The sequence below is a fragment of the Hippoglossus stenolepis genome, chromosome 2, assembly GCF_022539355.2.
Source record: "Hippoglossus stenolepis isolate QCI-W04-F060 chromosome 2, HSTE1.2, whole genome shotgun sequence".
Classification (NCBI taxonomy): domain Eukaryota; kingdom Metazoa; phylum Chordata; class Actinopteri; order Pleuronectiformes; family Pleuronectidae; genus Hippoglossus; species Hippoglossus stenolepis.
In genome coordinates this window covers 476130-501786 of record NC_061484.1, presented here as the reverse complement: position 1 = coordinate 501786, position 25657 = coordinate 476130, and the positions used below count along the sequence as shown (strand labels likewise).

The following is a 25657-nucleotide window of genomic DNA, read 5'->3' as shown; positions in this document are numbered from 1 at the left end:
GACGGTGGCTGAAAGGAGGGAGGAGACAGGAGAGGGAGGGAGAGAAAAAGGAGGGATACACCTCCCTTTTTGGTTCTGAAACATGAACATGCTGCTCAGTGCTTCAGTAAGAAAGAATAGTGTGTGTGTTTGTGTATGTGTGTGTGTGTCTGTGTGTGTCTGTGTGTGTAACATTATACACTGCTGTTTCTGACTTTGAGAAAAGAGAAAAGACATTCCTCAATGGACACACACACGTACATTTTCCTTCACAGCTCCTCTGTGAGTGTGTGAACAATCCCCTCCCGCACTTGTCGTTGAGGAAGGTGTGTGTGTGTGTGTGTGTGTGTGTGTGTGTGTGTGTGTGTGTGTGTGTGTGTGTGTGTGTGTGTGTGTGTGTGTGTGTGTGTGTGTGTGTGTGTGTGTGTGTGTGTGTGTGTGTGTGTGTGTGTTTGCACGCTGAGGCTGCCAGGTAATCTTACCCTCAGGGTCACCCTCCACCTCCAAAAAAGTAGGAGTAGCCTGAACTGACCGGCCCAACTAACTGGATTGGCTATTGCTAGGCAGCGCGTGTCCCCCTCCCTGTTATTGGCTGCAAGAGTCTAGGGGGAACCAGAGAAGGAGGTTTTCGACTAAAAAAGAAAGGGGCAAAGATACCAGTGTAATTTGATAATGAAGCCGAAGACAGGAGTTGAAGCCGAGAAAGGCAACGGTGAACAAATGAAATAAACAATCTGTAGCTGGGTATTCTTATTAACACCATTAGAGGGCACTGTCTGAATTTGAGTCACCCCTGTAGTTGACGAGGAAACGGGAATGTTTATGTTGAAGAAACCAGAAGAAAAGAAGCCATCTTGCTCACAGTAATGTGGACATGCTAGGTTTTCCTGTGAATTTTAATATGCTTCTGATTGTAAATATCTAGTGTTAAGCAAGTGAGTTACTGACATGCTTGCACCATAAAACTGAAGGAATGTCAAAGATTTTTGTTTGGTTTTATGCACATCACTAATCTATGTAAATGTTGAATAGTGTGTTTTAGATTATGCAGTGTTGGATGAGTGGGAAATATCTGAGGTTCCTGCAGAGGTTCAGATGCATAGGTAGAGCTGGTTAATTTCCCCTCTCTGCCTCTTCTCTTCCATCGCTGTCTCAAAAACACTGCAGGTGTCTTGATATAAAAGGTGATTGTCTCCGACTGTATCTTTTTGACATTCTTTGATTTTCAATAAAGATGAAGATAGCAATTAATACATGAGAACAGAACCAGAAATGATAAGATGTGATTTGTTTAAAAAAGCTTAAATTGGTGGGCACAACAAGTTGCCCTTTTAAAATTTAGTTGTAGTTGACAAAGATGTCAGTGTAGGATTCAAATATAATATATATAATAGCAGTATACATTCTGAAGTAAAGCTAAGTGGGATGATAGAAAAAAAGGCCTAATTATTTTAAATATTGCATTGTATCACACGTCTGTCTGTTGGGTTTCCTAGCCTGCTTTCTTTTTTTATGCAGGTTGTAACATTTGGCCATTACGCCACCTTTTTTACTCCCATTGTAATTATCAACAGGCAAAAGGGGAAACAAAAAGGAAGTGAATGGACAGTCAAAGAGAGTGGTAAAATTTTGTTTCTATATAGTGTTGGTTAATAATAACAACTTGCAGCTAGACTATCTATGAGAAGATAGATATATCTGATATGAACAAGAAGACGGTGGCCTGAGATGACTGATGTTAACTAGCCAATCTTAGAGAGCTAATCTTCAGTACTGTACGATTTAACACACAGTAACTCTGTTGGACTACTCTACACATGTAACATTAATTGTGATGATTGGTTTTCAAAAAGACTTAATGTTTTAACACCAGTTGGGTATGGGAAGATGCTAACATAACTAATGTTTAGACATACTACATCAAAACTTTATTGATAGAAGGCTTTGCAATCTGATGATTGTTGTGTTATTTAAAGTCTCATTTGATTATGTAGCATGTTGCTGGTTTATTGTATATTTTTTAGTGCTTGAAATTAGGGAGGTGGACTCACAAACCAGATTTTGCATAGGGCCCCCAAAAAAGCTAGAAACGGCCCAGCAGTGATGGACCCCTGAGCACTGTCCTGGTGGGTGTCATTGTATTGAACACTCAGTCATGATTTAAAAATAAAGCACGGTTTTCAGACAGATAAACACTGAAACAACATGCAGTATGTAATGATAGGAATGGCACGCCTGATACTGATATGGTTACTAGCGATTTATGAATATGCTTCTGCTAATAAAAGTTGAATTTTATTTTTGAAAGGTATAACCGGATGTTGGGTGTTTTATTATGGTTGAAGTGACAGTAGTGCAGCACACAGCTGTACCGAGGCAGAGGCAGCGGGATCCGGTCACCATCAGATGTGCGAGGAGGTGATGTATTCCAGTCTAGTAACCGAACAAACCAATAAGGACATCATGGACATTATTTCATGGCTTAGCGACGGAGAACACAGCTCGCCTGGTGACGTGAAACGAGGAATGTAAGCACTGACGATTAAAGCTGCAAGACGCGACTGACTCCGATCGCACTACTCCTTTTCCATCTCCACCATTTTGGTTGTCAGTGATGGAGCACATCCGGACGCCCAAGGTACCAACACTTATTTCAGCACCAATGACTTTCTGTCGCTTGTCTTTTATCTTCGCTACTGCTGCTGGGCTTCTCCTCCATCTGCCTCGGTTACATACCTCCGCTATTAATCAGTGTCTATGAGGAGTCATCCCCTGAAACTGACGTCTGTCTGTGCATGTGAAACCTGCACGGTCTTTGATCACTCTGACATGTGACATGATAATAAAAACACATTGTGTATCGATACATTCTTCAGACACATTTAACAGATTAGCTCATAGTTACCCCCCGTGTCCACGGAAATAAAAATCTCTTCCACTTTATCCCTCACGTAGCCGTGAACACACCTGGTGCATGTGGCTTTAAGTTAATTTATTCCTTCTGCCATAGACGCAGGATTTTTACGTTTTGTATTGTTCTTATTAATATAAATATTGTTTATATGTTCTACACATCTGTCCAATCATGATGTTGCATTGTCCTGCTAACCACCATCTTCCTCCGGTGTGCCAGCCAGGCAAAGGCCTCACCCTCCTCAGGATATACATTAGCTGATATATATAGCTTGATTAGGATACTCACATTACATTAACAGTATCCAATAGGTCATTCATGACAACAGTTGACAGGGGCATGTTTGTTTGTCGTTACATACCAGCAGATACAAGCAGGCACTCCAAACAAAAGCATTAATGTGTATTTTACACAAACTGTCATTAAGTAACCTGTAACCAGTAGAGTCACGCCAGGAGAGACTGAGCTGTTATCACAATATAATAATCTGTTTCAGACATGCCACCCATTTTAAATGTGTGTGTCATTCCATCCCTGGTACTTAGCCCATGTGTATGTGTGTGTCCCTGTTAGGTGGAGAATGTGCATCTCATAGACCGAGCGTCAGGCCACAGAAAGGCCAGCATCGGGACTCTTTACCTTTCTGCCACGCACACCATCTTTGTAGAGAACAACCCTGAGACACGCAAGGAGACGTGGGTAAGCTGGAAACAAGGCACTTCACCTCTGGACCACAAGAACTACCTTTAACATTTTGTTTACTTCTGTAATAATAGGATAGAAGAGTATGTTTTTTTTTCCTTGTTATATCATCATGTCACTGCCTGGGTAAAATATCAAATGAGTGAGATTCCATACTTCCCCCATGCCACAATGTCTTACTCTACATAGATTGTCATACTGTATTCAGTAACCTGCATTTGATTATTCCTGTATTCATGCAATCACCAAGAAAAAAAATTACTTGCATATTTGGAGATAAAGTGGTGAATCATGTTATAAAGAACAGAAATAAATAACTTTTTGAATGTGCAGTCTCCAGAGGCTCCCACAGCAACTGTAGTAAATGTAAAACTGATTTAGTGCAGACATAAATATATACCTTTGTTAGGCCCTCTGCAGAGTTTTCAGCAGTTCTATATGTTTATTGCAAACTAAACTGTGCAACATGGTTCCAATAAGCATTATTACAACACCAGGGTTAAAGTATGTACTCTGAATGACACTTCTCAGTGTATGTCATCTATCGGTGCCTCTGTAGTAGTAACCAATGAAGAATCACATCTTTGCTATAATGGTATTTATGTGTATGGAAAAAAATTGTTGGTCATTAGATGTTGATTGTCAATCAATCAATTTGTATAGCCCATATTCACAAATTACAATTTGTCTACAATTGGGCTTAACAAGGTGTGACATCCCCTGTTCTAAGCCCTCAACAAGAGTAAGGAAAAACTACTAAAGAAAACGTAGAAACCTCAGAGAGAGCCACATGTGAGGGATCCCTGTAGCTGAACACATCAACAAAATTACAATATTTACAACATTGATTAGAAGAAACAGTTACTAGCATAATGGAAAGGTGTGTCAGTGTGAAAAGTATTTATACATAAGAAAATGTCTGATAGAGATGAAGGGAGCAGCAATGACAATTGAAATCGAGGAGATATTGCCAGTAATCTTGGAATATTTGAAGATGCATATTGTATATCAAGCAGTCTTGTTGTAAACAAGTAGTAACTGTTGAGAAAAAGTCATCTCTTTTTTGTTTTATTATCATAGCTTTGTAATGCCCCTTTTGATTTTTTCTGAGTTTGGTCCCTGTGCACTTGATTATTTAAGTTTTCTTGGGATTAATCTCTCTGTGCCCTCCTCTCTGATCTGTGTTCCGTTCCTTAAAGAATATAATAATTATATACATTTTAATAATAATAGCAATAAATCCTCAATTTGTTTACTTTTCATTATGTTACAAACTGTTTCTTCCAATAAATGTTGTAAATACTGTTATTTTGCTGATGTTCTCATTTACACGTTGCATCTATTGCATATCTGTCCGTCCAGGGAGAGGGATCACTCACATGTGGCTCTCTCTGAGGTTTCTAAGTTTTTTACCCTGTTAAAATGTTTTTTTGGTAGTTTTTCATTTCTTGTTAAGGGGTTAAGAGCAGAGGATGTGGCACCTTGTTAAGCCCAATGAGAGAAATTGTGATTTGTGAATAAAATAAACAAATAAAATTCAAGCAAGCATCCCAGACCTATCATCTCTATCTTAGTGACATGGTGAGATGGTCATCCTAAATTTCTGACCCTGCTAGACTTTCTTCCCAAGCTGTCCATATTTGAACGTTGAACGAGCTGCAGTCAAATATATTTATTTTATTTTGGCGAAAGCAAAAAATTGCACAGTTTTTACCAACCATTTGACCGAAACATTGACTGGATAAAAAAGGCATCCAAGGGTGTAAGATTTCAGCCAACAGGCATCCACTGTCTATATTGGATTTGTAGAAACAGAGAAGACAAATTTCCATCAGCTTATGTTAAAAAAAGAAATCGCAGCTAGAGTAACCGTCTACTTCTTCTTTGTCTTCTTCAACACATGGCCTTTACTGCCCATTAGAAAAGCCCAAGAGCTTCCCCACAAACCAATGTCGACACTTCTTCCTGAATATTTTAGATCACAAGACAGATTACACAATAATGTGATATTTTTGTTTATGTGCACCTCTTAAATTTAGGTTAAGTTTTTCATCTGAGAATATTAGAACATGTGTATTGTTGTCAGAGGTGGGTAGTAATGTATAACATTTACTAAGTTACATGTACTTAAGTAGTTTTTTTAATAAATTGTACTTCTGACAGTAGTTTTGCAGAATACTTTTTACTCCTACTCAGTTACATTTATGATGAAAAAAGGTTACTTCTACTCTGTTACATTGGGTCACTAACTTCTCACTACTTTTCCGTGTCTATGATTTCTACATTTTTACACTCAGCTGAGCTGATGCAATGATTTTCCTACAGGGAAGCCCGGGCCACACTGGCTGCTCTGTGGATCTGCTGCGTGTCGAATTGTCTGTTGTTCACATAGGCAGTGGATCTGCAATGTTGGGTTTTAGGTGTGATCACTGTATTTCCTTGAATAAAAGTACATCTATATACGCAACTACTTGCCAGGAAACTACGCTATGAAACTGTGCATCTTCCGATCCTGCGATAACACAAAAAATCTTGTTAAAACAAAACCAGAAAAACAGCAGAAACGCTGGAGTGCTTTTACTTTAAAAGTGGTAGAGGAAGTGTTGCAAATATTTATGTTTGTGACATATTAAAACTGTGGCGAAAGATCATTTTCACCATCTATTCAGCTGTGAACCGTGCAGATTGTGGAGAAAATAGGCGAGACCTTGATTCAAAATGTATTTAATCCTTAATTTATGTTACATATTTTAAATTGTAAAAATTTACTTTATTTAGTGGAATACGTTGTTTTTGAATGACTGCATCTAAGCCACTCCTGCAGGGATTGATGGTTTTTATATAATAGTATTGTTCATGTGGTGGGGACCTATATCTGTTTACACAGTCCCCTGGTGTGTTTCAGGTGTTGCACAGCATGGTGAGCAGTGTGGAGAGGCTGCCCACCACCCCTGCAGGAAGTCAGCTGATCCTACGTTGCAAGGACTTCCGGGTCTTCCAGATCCTCATCCCACAAGAGAGAGACGGTTTGGATGTTCATGCCTCATTGGTCAGGTTGTCACGACCAGGTGTGTGTATGTATTTGTGTGTGTAAGTGGGTTAATGTGTATTGTGTAAATGAGTGAGTTGAACAAAGGTGTTGTTTTTTAAATATTATTTTAAAATGACTCTCCTCTCCTCTCTCAGAGAAGTACAATGAGCTGTACTGCCTGTCCTTCAATCCCAATTTGAACAAAGAGGAGAGAGAAGAGTCCTGGACTTTCGTAGATCTTGTGGTCGACTACAAGCGGATGGGAGTTCCTAATAATCTGTGGGTCACCACAGCAGCCAACAGTGAATACAGGGTCAGTCTAATTGGGATAAGTCAGTTAAGTAGATGTGATATTTTTAAAGAGATAAGGTGTAGGTTTATGCAGGGAGATTATATTAATGATTATAAAACAGAGTGGGGCCAAAGTTCTACCTCTACTAAAGCCCTTATTCTATTTGACTCTATGGTCTGTTTTAGTTTACTGGCAGTATTTCTTCTGCTAAGTACAGTGAATATGCTTTGTACCTGGGACATTTGCAAGGTCATAGATAAGAATGAGTGTGAACACATAAACAAAGGACAAACACAGGCTTTATTATTAGCACTATTATGTTGACTATGATAATGGCAGTGATTAGGGCTTGTAGGCTGAGATGTTTTTAAATTCCAAATATGTAAAACAACAACAGGTTTACAAGTCAAAATATTATTGTAACACACTTTTCCTATACAGTATTCATTTAATTATTGTTCGGTGGTGTGTCTGACGTTTTACAGTCAGTAACTGACGTGCACTGCACAGCTAATGTTACAGTTACATTACTCAGTAAGAAGTGAACACAGTGCTGCAGTATAAAAACACTTTGTGTTGTATTGTTCTTGTTGATATCATGCAGAGCATGTAGGAATATAATAAAAACACAAATCTGTGTAGCTTTAGTCTGGTCCCTTTGGTCCCAGTGGTTCAGTCTCTCCTCACTGCTGCAGCTCCAGGAACTCCCCCTCATCTCTCCCTCACAGATCCTCTCCCTCCTCTTCTCTCTTCTCCTCAGTGAAGCCATCCAACCCTCTTTACCTCCTGAGCCACAACTGCCTTTATATTTGTGATATATATATTTGTGCCTTTTATATTTGTGATATATATATTCTTCAGTAGAAACCCTTAATCTTGTTGAGTTCCACAAACAAACTTTGTAAGGCATAAAATATTGTAAATGGACCAACCCATGCTTGTCCATACAAGGTGGACAGGACCTAAGTCTACAATAAAAGGTCTCATCATCTGTAAATTATTGTTTCCTTGATGGTAAAATATTTGCCCCTCACCCCCAGGTGTGTGATACATATCCCTCAGAGCTCTTTGTTCCAAAGTCGGCAACACCCGCCATCATCGTGGGAAGCTCAAGGTTCAGAAGTAGAGGACGATTTCCTTCTCTGTCCTACTTCCACCAGGATACACTGGTCAGTGTGACACACACACGTTTGTTCTTCTATCTTAGTGAGAACACTCGACAAAATACATTCCCTAACCCCTTACCCTAACATTAAATATCCAAACTAAATGCCTTACACAGCCCATTGAAAAAGTGAGAATCGATCAAAATGTCATCACTTACCAAAAATGTTCTCACTCTGTAGGGTCTATGCTTAAAATGGTCCTCACAAAGATATAAGTACAGGAACACACACACACACATAAAAGGAATATTATGATTGTAATCATAATGATGATAACAATGATGTGGATAATATGTCGCCCTAAAGGCAGCAGTGTGCCGGTGCAGTCAACCACTGTCAGGCTTCAGTGGACGTTGTCAGGAAGATGAGATGATGCTTCAGGCTGTTATGAAGTCCAACCCTGGTAGTGACTACATCTATGTTGTGGATACCAGGCCCAAGGTAACACCTCCCCACATTTATTCAGTCCATTTATCCGAACCAACAACCTTCTTGTTGAGGACGACCTGCTCTACCCTAATAATATATATATATATATTACGTATTCATACATATTCAGTACTCTATTTTTGTGCATGTGTGTGTGTGTCCAGCTTAATGCCATGGCAAATAGAGCAGCAGGTAAAGGCTACGAGAACGAGGACCACTACACCAACATCAAGCTGCAGTTCGTCGGCATTGAAAACATTCACGTGATGAGGAGTAGCCAGCAGAAAATCATTGACGGTAAGGAGAAGTTTGTGTGTGTGTGTGTGTGTGTGTGTGTGTGTGTGTGTGTGTGTGTGTGTGTGTGTGTGTGTGTGTGTGTGTGTGTGTGTGTGTAGGAAATAATATAAAGCTGCAGTGTAATATGGAGACAGGGAAACAGCAGAGTTAAGAAGAGTAAATGCACAGACTTCCTTTGATAATATATTGTTGTGTTCATGTTCCTGTGTGTTTGTTTGTTTGTTAACCTCTCTCTCTTTCTTTCATACAGTGGGCGAAATGCGATCTCCATCAATGACTGACTTCCTGTGGGGTTTGGAGAACTCGGGTTGGCTCAAACACATTAAAGCCATACTGGATGCTGGAGTCTTCATTGCCAGGGTGTGTACATAGTCAGACATAATCACACACAAGCACAAACACACATACACATTTTAAAAACTGGAACTGTCTGATTGGGATTATTGAACTATAAATGCCCTTCCACTTTCCTGAAAACTGCTCAACTGATCAACTTGACTTGTGAAGATCTAAGGAATTGACGTTAACCGCAACCACAGACATGGGTACGCTACCAGAGGATGACAGCCTGAACAGCAGGTCCAGTTGTCGGATCCGTGCCACAACTGCTCAACCCAACCAAGTGCCAACTCAATCATCACAAAAGGTTTCAGTTACAACACACATCAATGCCACCACTGACCTCTCCTCCAGACTGCACTGGATGCCTTCGGCTGAGTAAAAAAATCGCTGAACTTGAAGGTCGGATTTCCAACCTATACCAGATCCAGAATGATGAGCAAATCTTGGTCTCAATGGCCGCTGAGGCCTCCTGAATCCCCGACAACAACACCACGCTTCCCGGGCTTGGTCCCTCTGTATCTACAAAGCCGGAGCTGCCGATGGTCAGCTCGTCTCTTGTGGAGGACCCCTGGCCCAGGCTTGGAGCCATACCCAAGGCACGGATTTGTTCCACACCCACTCCTTCTGAATCCTGGAGTGTAATCCAGGGGACAGCTGCAACTAACGATTATTTTGATAATCGATTAACCTGTTGATAACTTTTCCGATTAATCGAATAAAAAGACAAAAAGCTACATCTGAATAGATGCAATAGTCTGCATCTATTCAGCTGTCTAAAACAATCCTTGGGGGCTCCTGTCTCTTTACAAACACGTCAAAGTCAACACTACTCTACTCCAGGTCTTCTTTAACAAACCTTTCAAGTTTGAACTTGATCATGTAAGCAATTGTTGACAAATTCAAAAGGCGAAGATTCTTTAACTTGCCAGGAACATCATTAATCATTAATCTCAGTCTCTATCTATCTATCTATCTATCTATCTATCTATCTATCTATCTATCTATCTCTCTCTCTCTCTCTCTCTCTCTCTCTCTCTCTCTCTCTCTGTCTATATCTCTCTCTTCTCTCTCTGTCTATATATTCTCTCTCTCTCTGTCTCCCTCTCTGTCTCTCTCTCTCTATCTCTGTCTCTCTCTCTCTCTGTCTGTCTCTCTCTCTGTCTATATATCTCTCTCTCTCTGTCTCCCTCTCTAGGCGGTGGCTGATGAAGGAGTCAGTGTGTTGGTCCACTGTTCAGATGGCTGGGACAGGACAGCCCAGGCCTGCTCTGTAGCAAGTATACTGCTGGACCCATACTACAGAACCATCAAAGGGCTCATGGTAACACACACATGTACATAATACACACACGCATGTATGCTTGACTAATCCACCCATCATCCACCCGAAATAATAATTTTCTCCAATTTTCTTCCAATCCGGAAGAAAATTCCACTCCACCTCTACTGGTGATAAAATTGTAACATATTACACTTAAGAAGGCTGGTTTGAATTAAATTCATATTCATTTAGTTTTTTGGAAAACTGAAATTGTAACAGGGTATATGCATAATCACAGAGCCCCTCTGGCGACATTCCTGGAAAAAAATGTTGCATGGCCACGACTTATTAAATCCTTGGAACGTGATAAATAACTAGGGGCCACGAGATATGAATCTGTTCTTTACTAACAAGACCTGGCAAACTGAACTGAAGAAGCCTCTTGGATGAGAGATGAAACATTTAACTAAATCACGTGATGTAGCCTCTATAATGGGCTTTAGTTTGATCCACACTGTACCCATATGTACCTTTTTCTGTGCGTCATGATGCCTTTTTAACCCACCTGAACCATTTCGCTATTCATCAGACATTTTTACGACCCTACAAACCCGACCCGCGGATTAACCGCCAGTCCGTTGGTAAAACTTCAGTCCGCGCATCACTAATGTTTAAATATATATAGAGTTAGTGGAAAGTTGCTGGTTCAAGACTCAGCTCCCTAAGTTTACGTGTCAAAGTGAAAGTCAGCTCTTTTATTCCCTCAATTGTCGGCTGTGCAGTGAAACAACATTGGCGCCCATTCCATGTTCATAACTTTTATACAGAGGGAAGTGAAATAAAGTTGTTCCTGCCTTAAGCCAGCTGTGTAAAAAGTCTTTATCCTTCCTTCCCTCTTTGACTTATTAATTCATACTTCAGTCACACACCCCTCCCCACCAACACACATGCACTGATCGTTAAAGTGCACTGAGCGCTAGTTTAACAATTTTTTATAAATTGTGTCCAAATCACAACAAAATCTGCACTGCACTTCCTATGACCACAAAGAATACACATGCCAAGTGAGAAGTGGATTAGAGATATGCGTTCCACAGACAGACAGACAGACAGACAGATAGACGTTTGTGGAATTTGTAGGTAGATTTCTGTTTGCCTCCCTTCTAGGTGCTGATAGAGAGAGACTGGGTTTCCTTTGGACATAAGTTCTCCCACAGGTCAGTTACTGTCTGCAGAGCAATGTAATTATAATAACTGTGTTTAATTTTCTTAGACAGGGCCAACCTATTCTCAAACAGTGGAACCATGCAGTTCCATATTTTCCATGCATGCTATGATTACAGATGTACCTGTAAGACAAACACTAGGCTGCTATGCACAGCTTTCTTTGCAGTTGTCTGCAGTCTGCGTTTAGAGAAGATCTTATTAGATGAGTTTGTGGTTTTACATTTCGATTTTTCCAATGCGTAACACCAGTTTAAGTCACATGTTTACTGTTAGACAACAATAAAACATGTTTTAGGCATTTAATGAACAGGAAATTGAACTTTATTTCGGTTAGTGTCTGTGACTGATGCCACGGTTTGGAAAAGCAGAAAGAAAAAGACAGTGTGACAGGGAGAGAAAGTCAGAAACACAGAGAAAATGGTTTAGGTTGATTTTAATTTCTAAGTCAACAAATCTAGGTAAGTCAAAAATCTCAATGATGCGGCCAAAGACCGTCTTTCATCTTCTGATCCAGTGGTTTAACAATGTTTAAACAATGTTTAAAGTATTCGAATATAAACTGGCCATTCTAAGGTAAAGAAAACAACCAGTTGTACAATTTAGATTATCACACACTAGTGAAAACATCACTAGGATTATTTTATATTCAATTTCTGCCAATAGATCCCTTTCACCTCAATCTTACACACTGGACCTTTAACTTTCATGCATTTTAGTTTGTCACTTCCTTTCATTTTACTTAAATTTTCCCTCTGTTAATGGACTATAGCTTCTCTTCCTCCCATTGTTCAGTTTCCCACTACTGCACTTACCACACCTGAACCTCATCACCAATCAGTTTTTGGATTTTTGCCTGCTCCCTTTGGATTTGTATGCTTGTGTATTGTTGGACCGTTTGCCTGTGTATGACCTTCGCCTATTTCAGTAAAGACCTTGATTTTGCCTTATCATTTGACTTCCTGAGTGTTCTCTGCTTTTGAGTTTCTTCCAGTTTTGTTACAATTGTTATCAGGGTCATCCTTTTTGTTTTAATTGTCCATGTCCCATCTGCTAACATGGAGGAGGTGTGGTTTATAGCATATATCACAACCAGCCACTAGGAGGCAATATAGATTTTTTTTTTTTTGCCTCAAGGCTTTTTTACTAGAAAACTGCTGATCTTCTCTGTAGCAGGGACACTGGGAGGGTCAGGACTGAGACACTCACAGTTCCCTGAAGAAAACCTGCTCGAGAACTTTCTTCATGCCACCTGAAAACTGAGGCAACGGTTCACCTTTCTAAGAACAGGTTTACACTTTGTCATTGGGGCTTATTGAGTGTAGCTTGATGGGTAATAGTTTCACAATATAGCAATACAGTGTGCCCAAAGTGAAGGGCGCTGAATATATGTATGTTTTTTTTTACTGACTCTAAATCAATCTGTTATTACATCTCAACAAAAATTACAAATAATAAGAACAATAAACATTTAAATACAAATATGAATTATACCACAAATTATACATGGCTTCCCTTGTAGGCAAAGTGTCTGTTAAGGTAGAAAATCACTATTATTATTATAGACATATACACGTTATACTTTACATCAAAGATAACAAGTCAACGTACAGGATGTTTTGAAGAGCGTGTTGGGGTGTGCAGTAAAGTAAGCGCTCTGTCCTGCAGGTACGCCCACCTTGACGGAGATCCCAAAGAGGTATCCCCTGTCATTGACCAGTTCCTGGAGTGTGTGTGGCAGCTTTCAGAACAGTTCCCATGTGCCTTTGAGTTCAACGAACACTTCCTCATTGCCATACACTCACATGTGTACTCCTGTCAGTACGGGACCTTCCTGGGCAACTGCCAGAGGGAGCGCAGGGATATGAGGTAGGACTGATGTAGACACTATAGACTAAAGAAGCTTGTCTATATTTTAAAATAGAGCTCAACAGCGTGGTTATGGATTAAAAATCTTATTTATTTACTAATTAAAGATTTTCAGCTATAACCTTCCACGGTAGACTTTCCACAATTGATGAGAGAGCCTGTATGATATCGACATTAAATACCTTAAATACCTAAGTTTTAAGAAAAACATGTTTTATTCATGTCAAGGAGAAGTACTACACTACCCACAATCCTAATGTGTAATGGTGACATTTCTAATCTGTGTAGCTTGCTGTTAAGTGTTTACACAGTGAATAACATGTTGGCTACGAGTAGATAATTCATTGTTACATTATGTTTCCCACAAAGAAACAACGGTTTACTTAACGTAATCCTCGGTTCATTAATATCAGAGTGAGGTGCTTCACTATGGTAAATCGCCTTGGCATGTCAAACTAGCGAAGCTCCAATGACACCACGTCTGTCCTTGACAGACAGGGTGACCTGTGTGAGGGGACCACCCCCTCCGAATATCACAGTCGGCCAGCTCCTTTTGAATCATTCTAGACTGTTTTCTTTCCATGTCATTGCAAGGAGGCACGTGATGTGAAACACCTCTCTCTGTTATCAAAGAACCAGGGCTTATGTTAAGTAACCCATCGTTCGGTGTTTCATTATGGGAGATATAGACCACTCCTGGATGGCTTAAGTCTCCCGAAGCAGTACACAATATTAAGCCGGGTAAAAAACAGTACCTGGACCCCCATGTGTTTGCCTCTAGCACTGCTTGTGCTAGGAAGGCCCAGAGACATCCAATCTGTAAAACCTTGAAAAAATGTGAGGCGAAGCCCAGCTTGCCGCAGCACATATGTCCTGTATGGAGACTCCCCTGTTCAGAACCCACAAGGTGGCTACGCCGTTAAACGTTTAGGGGGGGCTAAATACCTTAGAGATTTAGCCTTCACAATCCAGTGAGACAGCCTCTGGCGGGACAATGGTTTACCCTTATGGGGAGTTGCACAGGACACAAACTACTGATCACCTTTCCTGAACCCAGATGTTCTACTCATGTAGACATGCAGAACCCACACTGGGCACAGTGTATTAAGCTCCTTCTCCTCCCCTGAGGAGAATGGAGGCAGGTGAAACACCACCAGCTCCACTGTGAAACATCTTTAGGCTGACTCCAACACTTTTGGCACAAAAGCTGGGTTGGGCCGGAAGCAGACCTTGGAGAGTTCCGGGGGGCATTTGGACAAAGCCTGTAGGTCACTCACCGTTTTGCAGTAGTCAAAGCCAAGAGCAAAACTTTCTTTAGTGACATAAACTTAATTTCCTCTATTTGCTCAAATGGGTGCCCAGAGAGGGTATTCCAGCACCACAGACAGATCCCACAAAGGATCCAGGGGCCTGGATACTGGGAGCTTGCGGCATGCGACCTTCATGAAGCTGCCAACTTAGGGATGTTGCCGCACGGGCCCTCTCCAAAACCCACATGACAAGCTGAAATAGCTGCTAGGTACACTTTGACTGTAGAAAAGGCCTTCCTTTTCTCTACTTGTTACTGCAGGAAACACAACAGATCCACCACCGATCACTGATAAGGAATTGTGTGTCCTGCGTCACACCACTCCTCAAATACCTGCCACTTGCCACTGTAAAGAGCACATGGAAGAAGCTCTTACACTCTGGATGGTTTTAATAACCTGCACCGGCAGTCCTGCATTATACAGGTTTCACTCTTCACGGGCCAAGCCCAGAGAGCTACTTTGTCTGGGAGGTTGGTAGATCTCTTTATGTGCCTGGAACAGAAGATCTCTGCATATGCCACGGCTCGCCTGTCGGCATCTGTAATATTTCCACCACCAAATGTTTTTACGGCCATCACGGCGCTAGCAGGATTAGCGATAAACGCTGCTCTCTCACCCTAGCTAAGGAGATTAGGCTGAGAGGGGGAGCTCTGATCTCACTGCGTGTGTAGCTGGGGGCGGAGCACTGTCTGGGAGCACACACACACACACACACATTTTCTCTCGCTACTGGTATTTCACATGATGGCCTGATACGATGATTTATCTCTACCAGATCTGCTCCACCACTTGGGGGTGTAGATACCTCTCTCCGTAGATTAAAATGGTAAATGATCTGTATTTAAATAGCGCTTTTCTAGTCTTGACCACTCAAAGTCTTGCCCAAGGACATTTCGGCATGCAGATCGGGAAGACTGGGATCGAACCGAGGTTAGAGGACAACCGCTCTCCAGCACAGGTGTCGCTCTGAGAGAGAGTCTGGTACTGCTCCCCATGATTATCTTCAGAGCTATCTTGTGCAACTGCAGCGATCGAGTGCCGCCTTGGCGGTTGATGTATACCACTACAGTGGAGTTGTCTGTTTTCACTAAAACATGACAACCCTGAAGAAGGTGCATGGAATGTTTTAGTGCCAGAAGTACTGTCCGTCGTCATGGTTGCCCGGGATGACACCACACCTAGCTGGATGCCTGACGCGAGAGCCGCTGTGTCCCATCACGGGAGGAGAGCCATTAAGCACGCCCCTGTCACTTTCACTTTGTGCATGAGGTGATGGCATGGGCATAAGCATAACGCTGTGAACCACCGCTGAAAATCCGTCATCATTAGTATGATGGAAGTTTTCTGGAAGCTGGTGAAAGGAAAACTCAGGCAGCAGCTGATGTCTTACGCAGAAGAGTTTAATGTAGACTTGTCATGGATGACACCACCAAGCTCTGCCTGTCAATATTTTTGGCCAATCAGATGGAGCCCTGCTGCCCTAGATAATAAATTTAAGATGTTCAGATCATTGACAGGTTTTTCCTTCAATTAGTCATTATTGAAAGAAGAGAATAGAGAGAGAACAGAGAATTGCGTTCCAGCTAAGTCAAATCTTGCTCCGCTTCTTCCCGACTAAATTCTACGATGGAAACTTGTAGTGATCATGTTTGTCTCGGGTCAAATTCATCACTATGAGCAGTTGATTCACACACTCGGACACATGTGTCAACTCAGACTGGGTAAAAACAACAGAATTTGTAAACTAAGATGATTTATGGAGAGCCGGAAGAGATGGCTGCGCATTCAGTTTGGCTTGATGCAGTTGGCGCAGTGTGAATGATAGAGACACAGAGAGGAGCAGTAAATGACGGACAGAGCTGCTAAAATATTACTTTTAACAGTCGAAACATGTAAGGAAAGACCTCAAATGATCACTGTAAGTGGACTTAATGGAGCTGTGCAAGGCTCCCTGGGTGTCTGTCCCGAACTTGGTGGTGCTGTGGCCGGGCTGTGCGCCTTCTTCCTGTGTCCGTAGCCAGGTAAAAAAATGTCAATAACACCATGTTGTTGGAATGGAAATAATGCTTTTCATTATTTTCTCAGCGTCTGCATAGACCACTTACTGTATGGGGTCTATGTTAACAGTGAAACCAAAGCAAGACTTAAAACCTTTGATATACATGCATCCGTTTCAAAACATTAGTACTTGCGTACCGTGCTGTGAACGGATCGGGTCTAGTCTACATCCAGGACATGGTCAAACATTACACCCCAGCCCGTTCACTCCGCTCTGCATCTGCCAATCGGCTTGTTGCTCCCTCACTGCGAGCTAAACACTCAACAAAATCACGACTGTTTGCTGTCCTGGCTCCTAAATGGTGGAATGAGCTCCCCAATGACATCAGGACAGCAGAAAGTCTATACATCATCCGCCGCAAACTAAAAACACACCTCTTCTGACTACACCTTGAATAAAAGTTTAAACTAACAATTTAGTCGCACTTAAATGGCACTTCCTTATAGCACTTTGTAGTTTGGCTTTCTCGAAGAAATAGTACTTTCTTGATTCTTGTTGTTCTGGGTTTGTACCCTCATGGTTGAATGCAGTTATTGTAAGTCGCTTTGGATAAAAACGTCAGCTAAATGAAATGTAATGTAATGTAATATACAACATGGGTCAAAAGTGACCCAACCCAGTGTTTATTTTCGTCATTCAGTATTTAAGGTATTCCTCAATAAACTTGTCTGATCATCACAAATTTTTCCTTTCTTACTTTTTGAATCAAAATATTTTTTGTATCACTACCCTTCTAATGTGTGTAAATTTGATGTAGTAATACAAAAAAAAAAATTGTTCTTAAAGTAAGAAAGTAATATTTTTAATAATGATTTGTGGTAATAAAAAACAAGATAATTAAAGGATACTTTAACTACCATTAAATGATGAAATAAATTTATTTCAAAAGATATAGCAATGAAATACTCAGCCATGAAGTTACATAGGAAATGAATACGGGTAATTTTTGACCCATGTGCATTAGAAGGGGTTTGCTTAGCTTGTGTATCAAAGGGTTATCAATGTATACTTAAGCATTTGTTTATTTATCACGTTGTAACGTCATCGCAATATTCAACAATGATATCGCATATCACATTTTTTCCTAATATTGTGCAGCCATATTCTGGACCAATTTCAAGGCATTTCATCTAAAAATATCCAATTCAATTGCAGTTAAATAAGGTTGCAAACAAAACAGTACAATGTGACCTTATTGGTGACACAGGACAATGATGCCATTGCCATCACAATTGCCCTGTCCTCAGTAAATCTGTGGCACATTGGTGTGAAGGTTAGGTCCTTTTCATTTTTTTTATATATGTCTGTCTGTCTGTATTTATTTTGCCCATTTGGTTGAGTTCAAACTTGCTGGGTGGATCGCTGAGGAACCAAGTAGGTACAGTTTTAACTGAAGTCTTTTGCTTTTCTTCACCATGAGAACAGTGCAGAATTCAGACAATTCACAATTTAAGAGAGGCAGATGTCAACTGCTATGTTAAGGCAGGTGTATGTCTCTGAACCAAGGGAAATGCAATGCTGAGTGAAGTTACTTGGATGATGCTCTCAAGAACATAGACTGATTACCTAGTGGATCAAATCTAGGTTTTGTCAGCTCTCAACCAACAATCCCCTGAAAATATAGGGGGGTCCCCTTTGGCAGCTGTAAATGGTCTATATTTATACTTTTGTTCTCCTATAGACCACTCAAAGCTATTTACAGTACATGCATATTCATACAGTGCATCTATGTGCAGCACTTTCTCTATCACAAATCACACAAGGCACAGGGTGAACTTGGGGTTCGGTGTCTTGCCCAAGAACACTTCGACATGGAGGAGCCAAGGTTCGAAACATTGACCTTCTGGTTAGATTGAATGATTGTATTAATGGATTGTATGTGTGTGTGTGGTTTGAATGCAGGCTTCGTGAGCGGAGTCACTCCTTGTGGCCTCACATGTGGAAGGACAGAGGCGAGTACACCAACCCCCTGTACAAGGCAGAGCTGAGCCAAGGTCAGGGTGTCCTGAGACCCAACACAGCCCCCTACTGCTTCAAGTGAGTCACAGCAGTAAACAGGTTCTCTCTTGTCTCCCTCCTCTCTCCCCCCCTCTCTCTTCTCTTCCCTCATTTCTCCCCACCCTATTTTTTTCCATTTAATTAAATGTAATATTTTGCAGGGATCTCTCTCTTCGAGAAAAGACTTTAGGAGTCTCAGGGGTAAACTTTGTTGCAGCAGAATGCGAAATACAATTGAAATAATGTCCGCTGGCTTAGCCACTTCTGGTGGACTTTTAGGCTTAAACACGGTGGAAATGACCTTGTTTCAAGTCGAATTTGAATGTCGGGGCTTGCGGACACTTGGATGACACCACAGGAGCAGTATGGAGGCATTTAATGTTTTTTTTCTGTTTTATTACGTCTGAAGAAAAGGTCACCAGTTACATCAATTGTATTGGATTCTGCTCTAAAAAAGTTTACCCCTGAGACTCCTAAAGTGTTTTGTGGACTCAAACACTTCACCCACGCCTCCATTGGTATAGTTGTGAGTAGATGATGAGTGAATTTGGTGAATTATCCCTTTAAGGCTTAAGGCCCCAGGCCCCCTAGGGCTGTAGTTATATTAAAAATGAACATAAAGAACTTAAGGTGATATGCAGTAGTCAGTCTCTCTCTCTCACACACACTCACTCGCACATTTTTGGTCATTTTCAATATAAACCCTGTGTAAAAACACTTGAGTAGCTGCAGAGCTGAGGCTGATCAGCAGCCACTGTGAACAACTGATAACCGCGAGCAACACAAATGGTTACAAAATTGTTCCTGGTTTCTCTCTCTTCTCTCCCCTATTTTCCACTGACCTATACTCTTCCATTGTTGTTCTCTTGCCCCAACCGGTCGAGGCAGATGGCCGCCCAACAAGCTTTTTTTCTCTCTCCATTTGCCAAAGTGCTTGCTCATTGTGGGAACTAATAAGTTTCTCTATAATTTTTATGGTTTAGACTTTACTATGTAAAGTGCCTTGAGATAAAGTACGTTATTATTTAGTGCTATACAAATTGAATTGAACCGGGTATAACTGACACATACACATAGTTATAATGGTATTCTTAGTTCAGAAGAGGATTTATTCTCATTCCAAAATATAGTAATAGTATAGCAATATATTGTGTATATTTTATTTATGTAAGACTGTAAATATTATGTAAATTACTTACTTAACAAAAAACTTTAAATATTCATCTTTATCCTTCTTATGAAAAGAGAAGGCGCCTCTGTTTGTCTGTGCAGTCAGACATAGTCTACAAATAAGAGGGAAAATCGTAAGAGAAAAACATTACAAAGTATTATATTATATTTCTTATTATGAGTTTATAATCTTATTTTCTCCTGTCTTTAGAATGTGGAAAGGTCTCTATAACTACGTGGAGAAATCAATGCCTCCTCGCCAGTCACCTGCTGACTTTCTGTCTGCCATGAGGGAGGAGTCCCAGCAGCTGGAAGAGGAGCTGACTAATCACCAGGAGGTACCGCCAGGAGGAACTTTCCACCACCACCATCCAGGCTCCAGACAAGGCATACAAAACACAAAGACACCTACACAAGAGATCTACTTCAGTGTTCAGCAAAATCATAATTTTCCTTCTTTGCACAATGAAACTCTTATGTCCCTGATTCCATTTGTGCAACTACATTCAGTGAGTCATCATGGCCTGTATATATATACAGTGGCTTTCCTTTTTTCATGATGACCACTCAAAGTGCTTTACAGTTCAGTTTTGCCATTCACCCATTCACACACATTCATGCAGCGCATCTATGTGCAGCACTTCCTCTATCATGCATCAATCATACACTGTCTGCACAACCAATAGGGGCAACTTGGGGTTCAGTATCTTGCTCAAGTACACTTCAAGATGCGGAATGGGGGCGACAGTGATTGTTCTACCGACCTTCCGGTTAGTGGACAACCCGCTCTACGCCCTGAGCCACAGCTAAGCTTAAATAAATTAATCTTCTGCAGCACAGTTTTTATGAAGTCTCCAGTTTCCGACTGAGACACACAAATGATGCTCATAGTTATCTTTGTCCCAGCAGGGGGCGCAGTTCAGCTCATTTCAGAAGTCTGACCATGATAAATATTTATATAACCAATGTTAAAAAGAAAATATATAAGATAAAGTAACCTGCACATCTCTCTGCCAAACTATCATTTGAAAATTGAAACTTCACTTTTCAACTTTTGAATCAAACAATCATGCATATTCATATATTCTTGATTATTCAGTGATGGAGAAGGATTAGATATAAATTCTAATATTCACAAAGATAACAGAACTTTCTTGTGGAAGAATTATATCAGACAAATTATTATTCCAAACAGTTGCACCAATTCTGGAGGGGAACAGTTGCATCAGCTGCTTTACACTAGGATTTTCCAAACAAAAGGGTGTGTCTTTTTAATTTCAAACCAACACAGAAAGTCCTCTGTTCAAAAGGGAATTTAGTAAGAACAAAACAAATAACTGGGAGATAATCATGAAAAGAGTGGTTGTTTTCAATCACGGTAGTGAAGTGTAGTATCAAGTAAATAGCATATGTCTGAGCTAAGTGAAGGAATGTCTTGTTCTCTCCTCCCTGCAGAGGCTAGCAGCCCTGAAAGGGAAACCAATCACGTGGGAGAAGATTGAGGTTCAAAGGAGGGTTACGAGCCGCCTTCGGCAGAGACACTGTGGCCCGGACCCACCGACCACTTACACAGACCCAATCACCAGCCGTACACAGGACAAAGCCTCAGAACCAGCACCCTGCATTCGCCCTGTCGATAAAGCCATGCTCACAGCTTAAGTGTCAGGACCCTGACGACCTCTCCACCTGCAGTGACCTGGAGTCAGGCGTGGCTGACCTCAGCAGCCGCTCGTCCGGCGGTGGGGACTACGGCAATGAGTAGGTCCTGGAATGAGGATGTCCGCACTGCTGCCTGACTGGAAATAAGTGAGCCCAGCCGCCTGGCTTGAAGGTGAAAGAGGAAGTCTTACAAATATATGAATTCACACACTGGGAGGGAGGTAGAGGGAAGGAAGACCTGCTAGCTTGTCCCATTCCTTCTCGGTCTAAAGGGAGTCTCAGTGAATTAAGGTGAAACCTCACTATCTGTTTATCAGTCTGTCTTTTTGTTGAAGGCATGGGTAGACACTAGTTGGTGTTTTTATGTTTTAGGTGCTGTCATTTGTGATTACTTTTGTGAGATTGTCAAATGTTACATGAAACTAGGTTGGGATGATGTAGGACACATAGGCTCCGTGAAGGCAGAATCTGATGAAACACAGAGTAGGACACACACACACACACACACACACACACACACACACACACACACACACACACACACACACACACACACACACACTTAATATAAGAGGAAGTAGCCCAATTGGAAGAAGCGATTCAATAGTGGGAAGTAGCTGAATAAGAGGAAGTAGCTCAATAGGAAGAAGCGATTCAATAGTGGGAAGTAGCTGAATAAGAGGAAGCAGCTCAATAGGAAGAAGTAGCTCAATAAGGGGAAGCAGCTCAATAGGAACGTTTTTGGTAGTTTTGGTAAATTGCTTCAGCACCCCTATTTTACAATACGATATAAACATATTTAATTAGTTTCACGATGATTGGACAAAGAGTTATGGCCATTTTCCCTTTAAGCCCTCCCTTGGCAAAAGTTTATGGTTAATAACGGGCATGATTTTTGAACAATCCTGATCATTTTTAATAGGAATGTGTATCTCAGTCTCACAATGCTAATTATTGAATTTGGTGTTGATTGGTTGAAAAAAAACATTAGTTTTTAAATATATGCAAATAAGCAAAATCCATCATGGCAGACAGTTATGGTCCAAACGGCACACACATTGAGCTGGACTTGTGTGCGAAATTTCAAGTCAATCGGACAAACTTTGTGAGAGGATTGGCCTGTCAAATGTAATAGCGCCACCATTCAATACAATTTTATTTGTATAGCACCAAATCATAATTTAAAAATCTTTTTGTTTTTTTGAAAAACCCAACAGCTACCACAATGAGCAAGCACTATGGCGACTGTGGAGAGAATGATATGGTAGGATGTTCCAGCGGCTTGGAGCGTAAAAGCTAAAGGCACTTTCACCAGTTTTTGTTGAGACCAGGGGAATAACCAGGCGGCCTGTTCCAGATGATTGAAGCGGTTGAGGTGTTACAGAGCTAACAAGCATATGAGTACGATATTGAGGTGCCACACCATGTAGAGTCCTACAAAAACAAGCATGAGAATTTTAAAATCAATTATAATATTTACTGGAAGCCAGTGTAACAACTTCAGCACAGGTGTTATATGGTCATATTTCATTTTTCTTGTTAAAACTCTAGTAGCTGCATTCTGGAGTAGCTGCAGCTGATCCAGATGCTTTTTAAAGGTTCCTGTGAGTAGCGTATTGCAGTCGTCTACCCATCTGGATATAAAAGCATGGACACGTTTTTCAGCGTCTTCCTAGGACAAAAAGCTCCTTACTTTTGCAATAATTCTTAATGATAAAATCCAGTTTTAATTATGCTGTAGATGTAGCTCTGGAAAGTGAGGTCAGTGCTCAAAATCACCTGACCTGTTTCTGACCCATGTGACACTTTCCAGAGATAGTGATGATAATTTAAGAGAGATCTGGGGCCTCATTTATAACCGTTGCGTACGCACAAAACGGTGTCTGAAAAATGCTTATGCCACTTCTTACACAAACGTTGGGATCTATAAAAACATGGGAGAATGTGCACACTTGTACGGTAACTCTGACCCATAAGTAAGAACATTTTGGAGACGGGAAAATGACGGTGCAGACGTGAGGTGGTGAATTGAAGCCAGATTACTGATCCACTTTATCATTAACATTAAAACCAACAGCGTTAGTTAAGATAATCCTTTATAAATTCCACATGGGGGAAAAATTAGATTTGCATACATATTATTCCTCTGGAAAATTTTATTTTCTGTCTGTAATGTCTCCAGAGAGTGTTAGACTTTTCAAATGTGTATGTTGATCAGTCCTACGTCAGGTTTGCCACAAACCCCCCTCCTTTGTGCTGAATGGAAGAACAGAAAGCAAGTTAGAGAGTTACTGCTAGGGAAAATGTCAATTGTTGTGATTAAACTGTCTAAAATTGTCTTAAAACATTTCTTCCCTTGTAACTTAAAACTGTATCACCCCATGAAACAATCCTCTGCCACTCGGGGTCGACATGTAGCTTAAGAAAAATAAAATAAAATATGTGAGCTCAATCCAAAGTAGAGCGATGATCAGTATTAAACTATAACGTGGACTATCCAGAGACACTTTTATATAATACAAAGTTGTTGTCCTTGCTGTGATGGAGATAAATTAAAGATCAAATAAATTAAAAATCATTTGTTGGACCAGTATGAGCGACCAGTCAGTTCTAGGGACATGTCTTCACCAGAACAAAATGTGAACAAAAATATTCATGTTGGTAACAAAGGCTGGACTGCAGTATTTTTTCTTTTTGTGTGCAATATATATTATGTCAAAGACATTTTTGTTTGTTTCAGTGTACTGTATAACATTGTACAATAATCTACCCTCACATCCACCGAATTCCTCAGACGAGAAGGTGTCAATCATGAACTCCTGTTTAACTAGTCAGATGTGAAGTGAAGTTTCAGATGTTATGTGAGAACCCTGATCAGACCTGGTATAAACAAGCATGTTGGGTGTTCCGTCTTCAGCAAGTGTGTTCACAGCTACAGGCAAAGACCATATTGCTCAAGATGTTTGGCACTCCATTTAATCACCTTTATTTGTTTGAGAATAACACATACACCTTACACAGAGGATGTCAGCTGAATTGGTGGTCCGTCAGTGTGGCCCAGGTCACATTCACACTGTTAAAAGAATGTGGCTTCTTGCATCCCAGACCACCTCTGAATGCAGTCTGAGCCATATGCATGTTTATGCCAGGTGTGAACAGAGCGCTAGAGCTTACCTATTCAAGCACATTGTCATGTCACTGTATTTAATGCCTGAAAATGAAAACCTACTGTGGCTCCATGTAATGCTTTAATGGCGGTGGCTGGGTGGTGAAGAATGCACTGTTTCGATTTTGAACAGGCTCTTACTGAGAAGTGCATCTTAAGGCTTATGTTACAGTTGAGCAGTGAGGGTCACCTGTGGTACTGAAGAAAGACGGTCATTCATTATTTTAGCACATTTATTGGTATGAAGTCCAATTTGTAAGCATCGCCTTTAAGAATAAAGTCATGGAGATCACCTACACACTCAGCAGAGGACAAACATTTTTTGTGGATTCAGAGCTGTGGAGCAGTGTGGTGATTACAGCTGAACTGAATTGGAAAACACAAAATCTTCCTAGGCTCCTGCAGGAGCTGACGCGGTGGTGTAACAGTGATGTGATGACAAACATCACAGTGCTACTGTGTATGACAACACTGACTGAATCTAATGAGCTGCAGGTCTGTGGCTCCACTCCCTCATAACGTGAACATTTCACTGTAGCCTGTGGTGTGTATTTATGCCTGAGTGTGTATTCTGTATTCACCGATGTAAAAGAGCTATTAATAAAATCACTGTTAAAGGGAAAGAACTGCAACATTCCGGGTCTTTGGTGTGTCAAACATGTCACTTGAAAAAATGTGATTAGTGTGGCTTGATTTGGGTTTTTGTGATATTTGGTAGTTATTGAAAGTTAATGTTAGTTATGTTATACTTCAGTCTTTCCTTGCATGCAACTAACCACTCTCTTAAAC

The 25657-nt window shown here is 40.8% G+C and overlaps 1 protein-coding gene across 1 annotated transcript; it reads left to right on the top strand.

Annotated features, from left to right (window-relative positions):
- The first annotated feature begins 2341 nt into the window (after window positions 1–2341).
- On the top strand, window positions 2342–25500 carry LOC118118204 (myotubularin-related protein 7-like). Its single transcript, XM_035171190.2, is given in 15 exon segments — window positions 2342–2617; window positions 3467–3592; window positions 6501–6663; window positions 6782–6939; window positions 7959–8087; window positions 8391–8525; window positions 8678–8810; window positions 9061–9170; window positions 10348–10473; window positions 11581–11630; window positions 13306–13506; window positions 18778–18912; window positions 20255–20381; window positions 21499–21621; window positions 21623–25500. Coding segments are annotated over 15 exon segments (1923 nt in total). The 5' UTR covers window positions 2342–2593; the 3' UTR covers window positions 21806–25500.
- The last annotated feature ends 157 nt before the right edge of the window (window positions 25501–25657 follow it).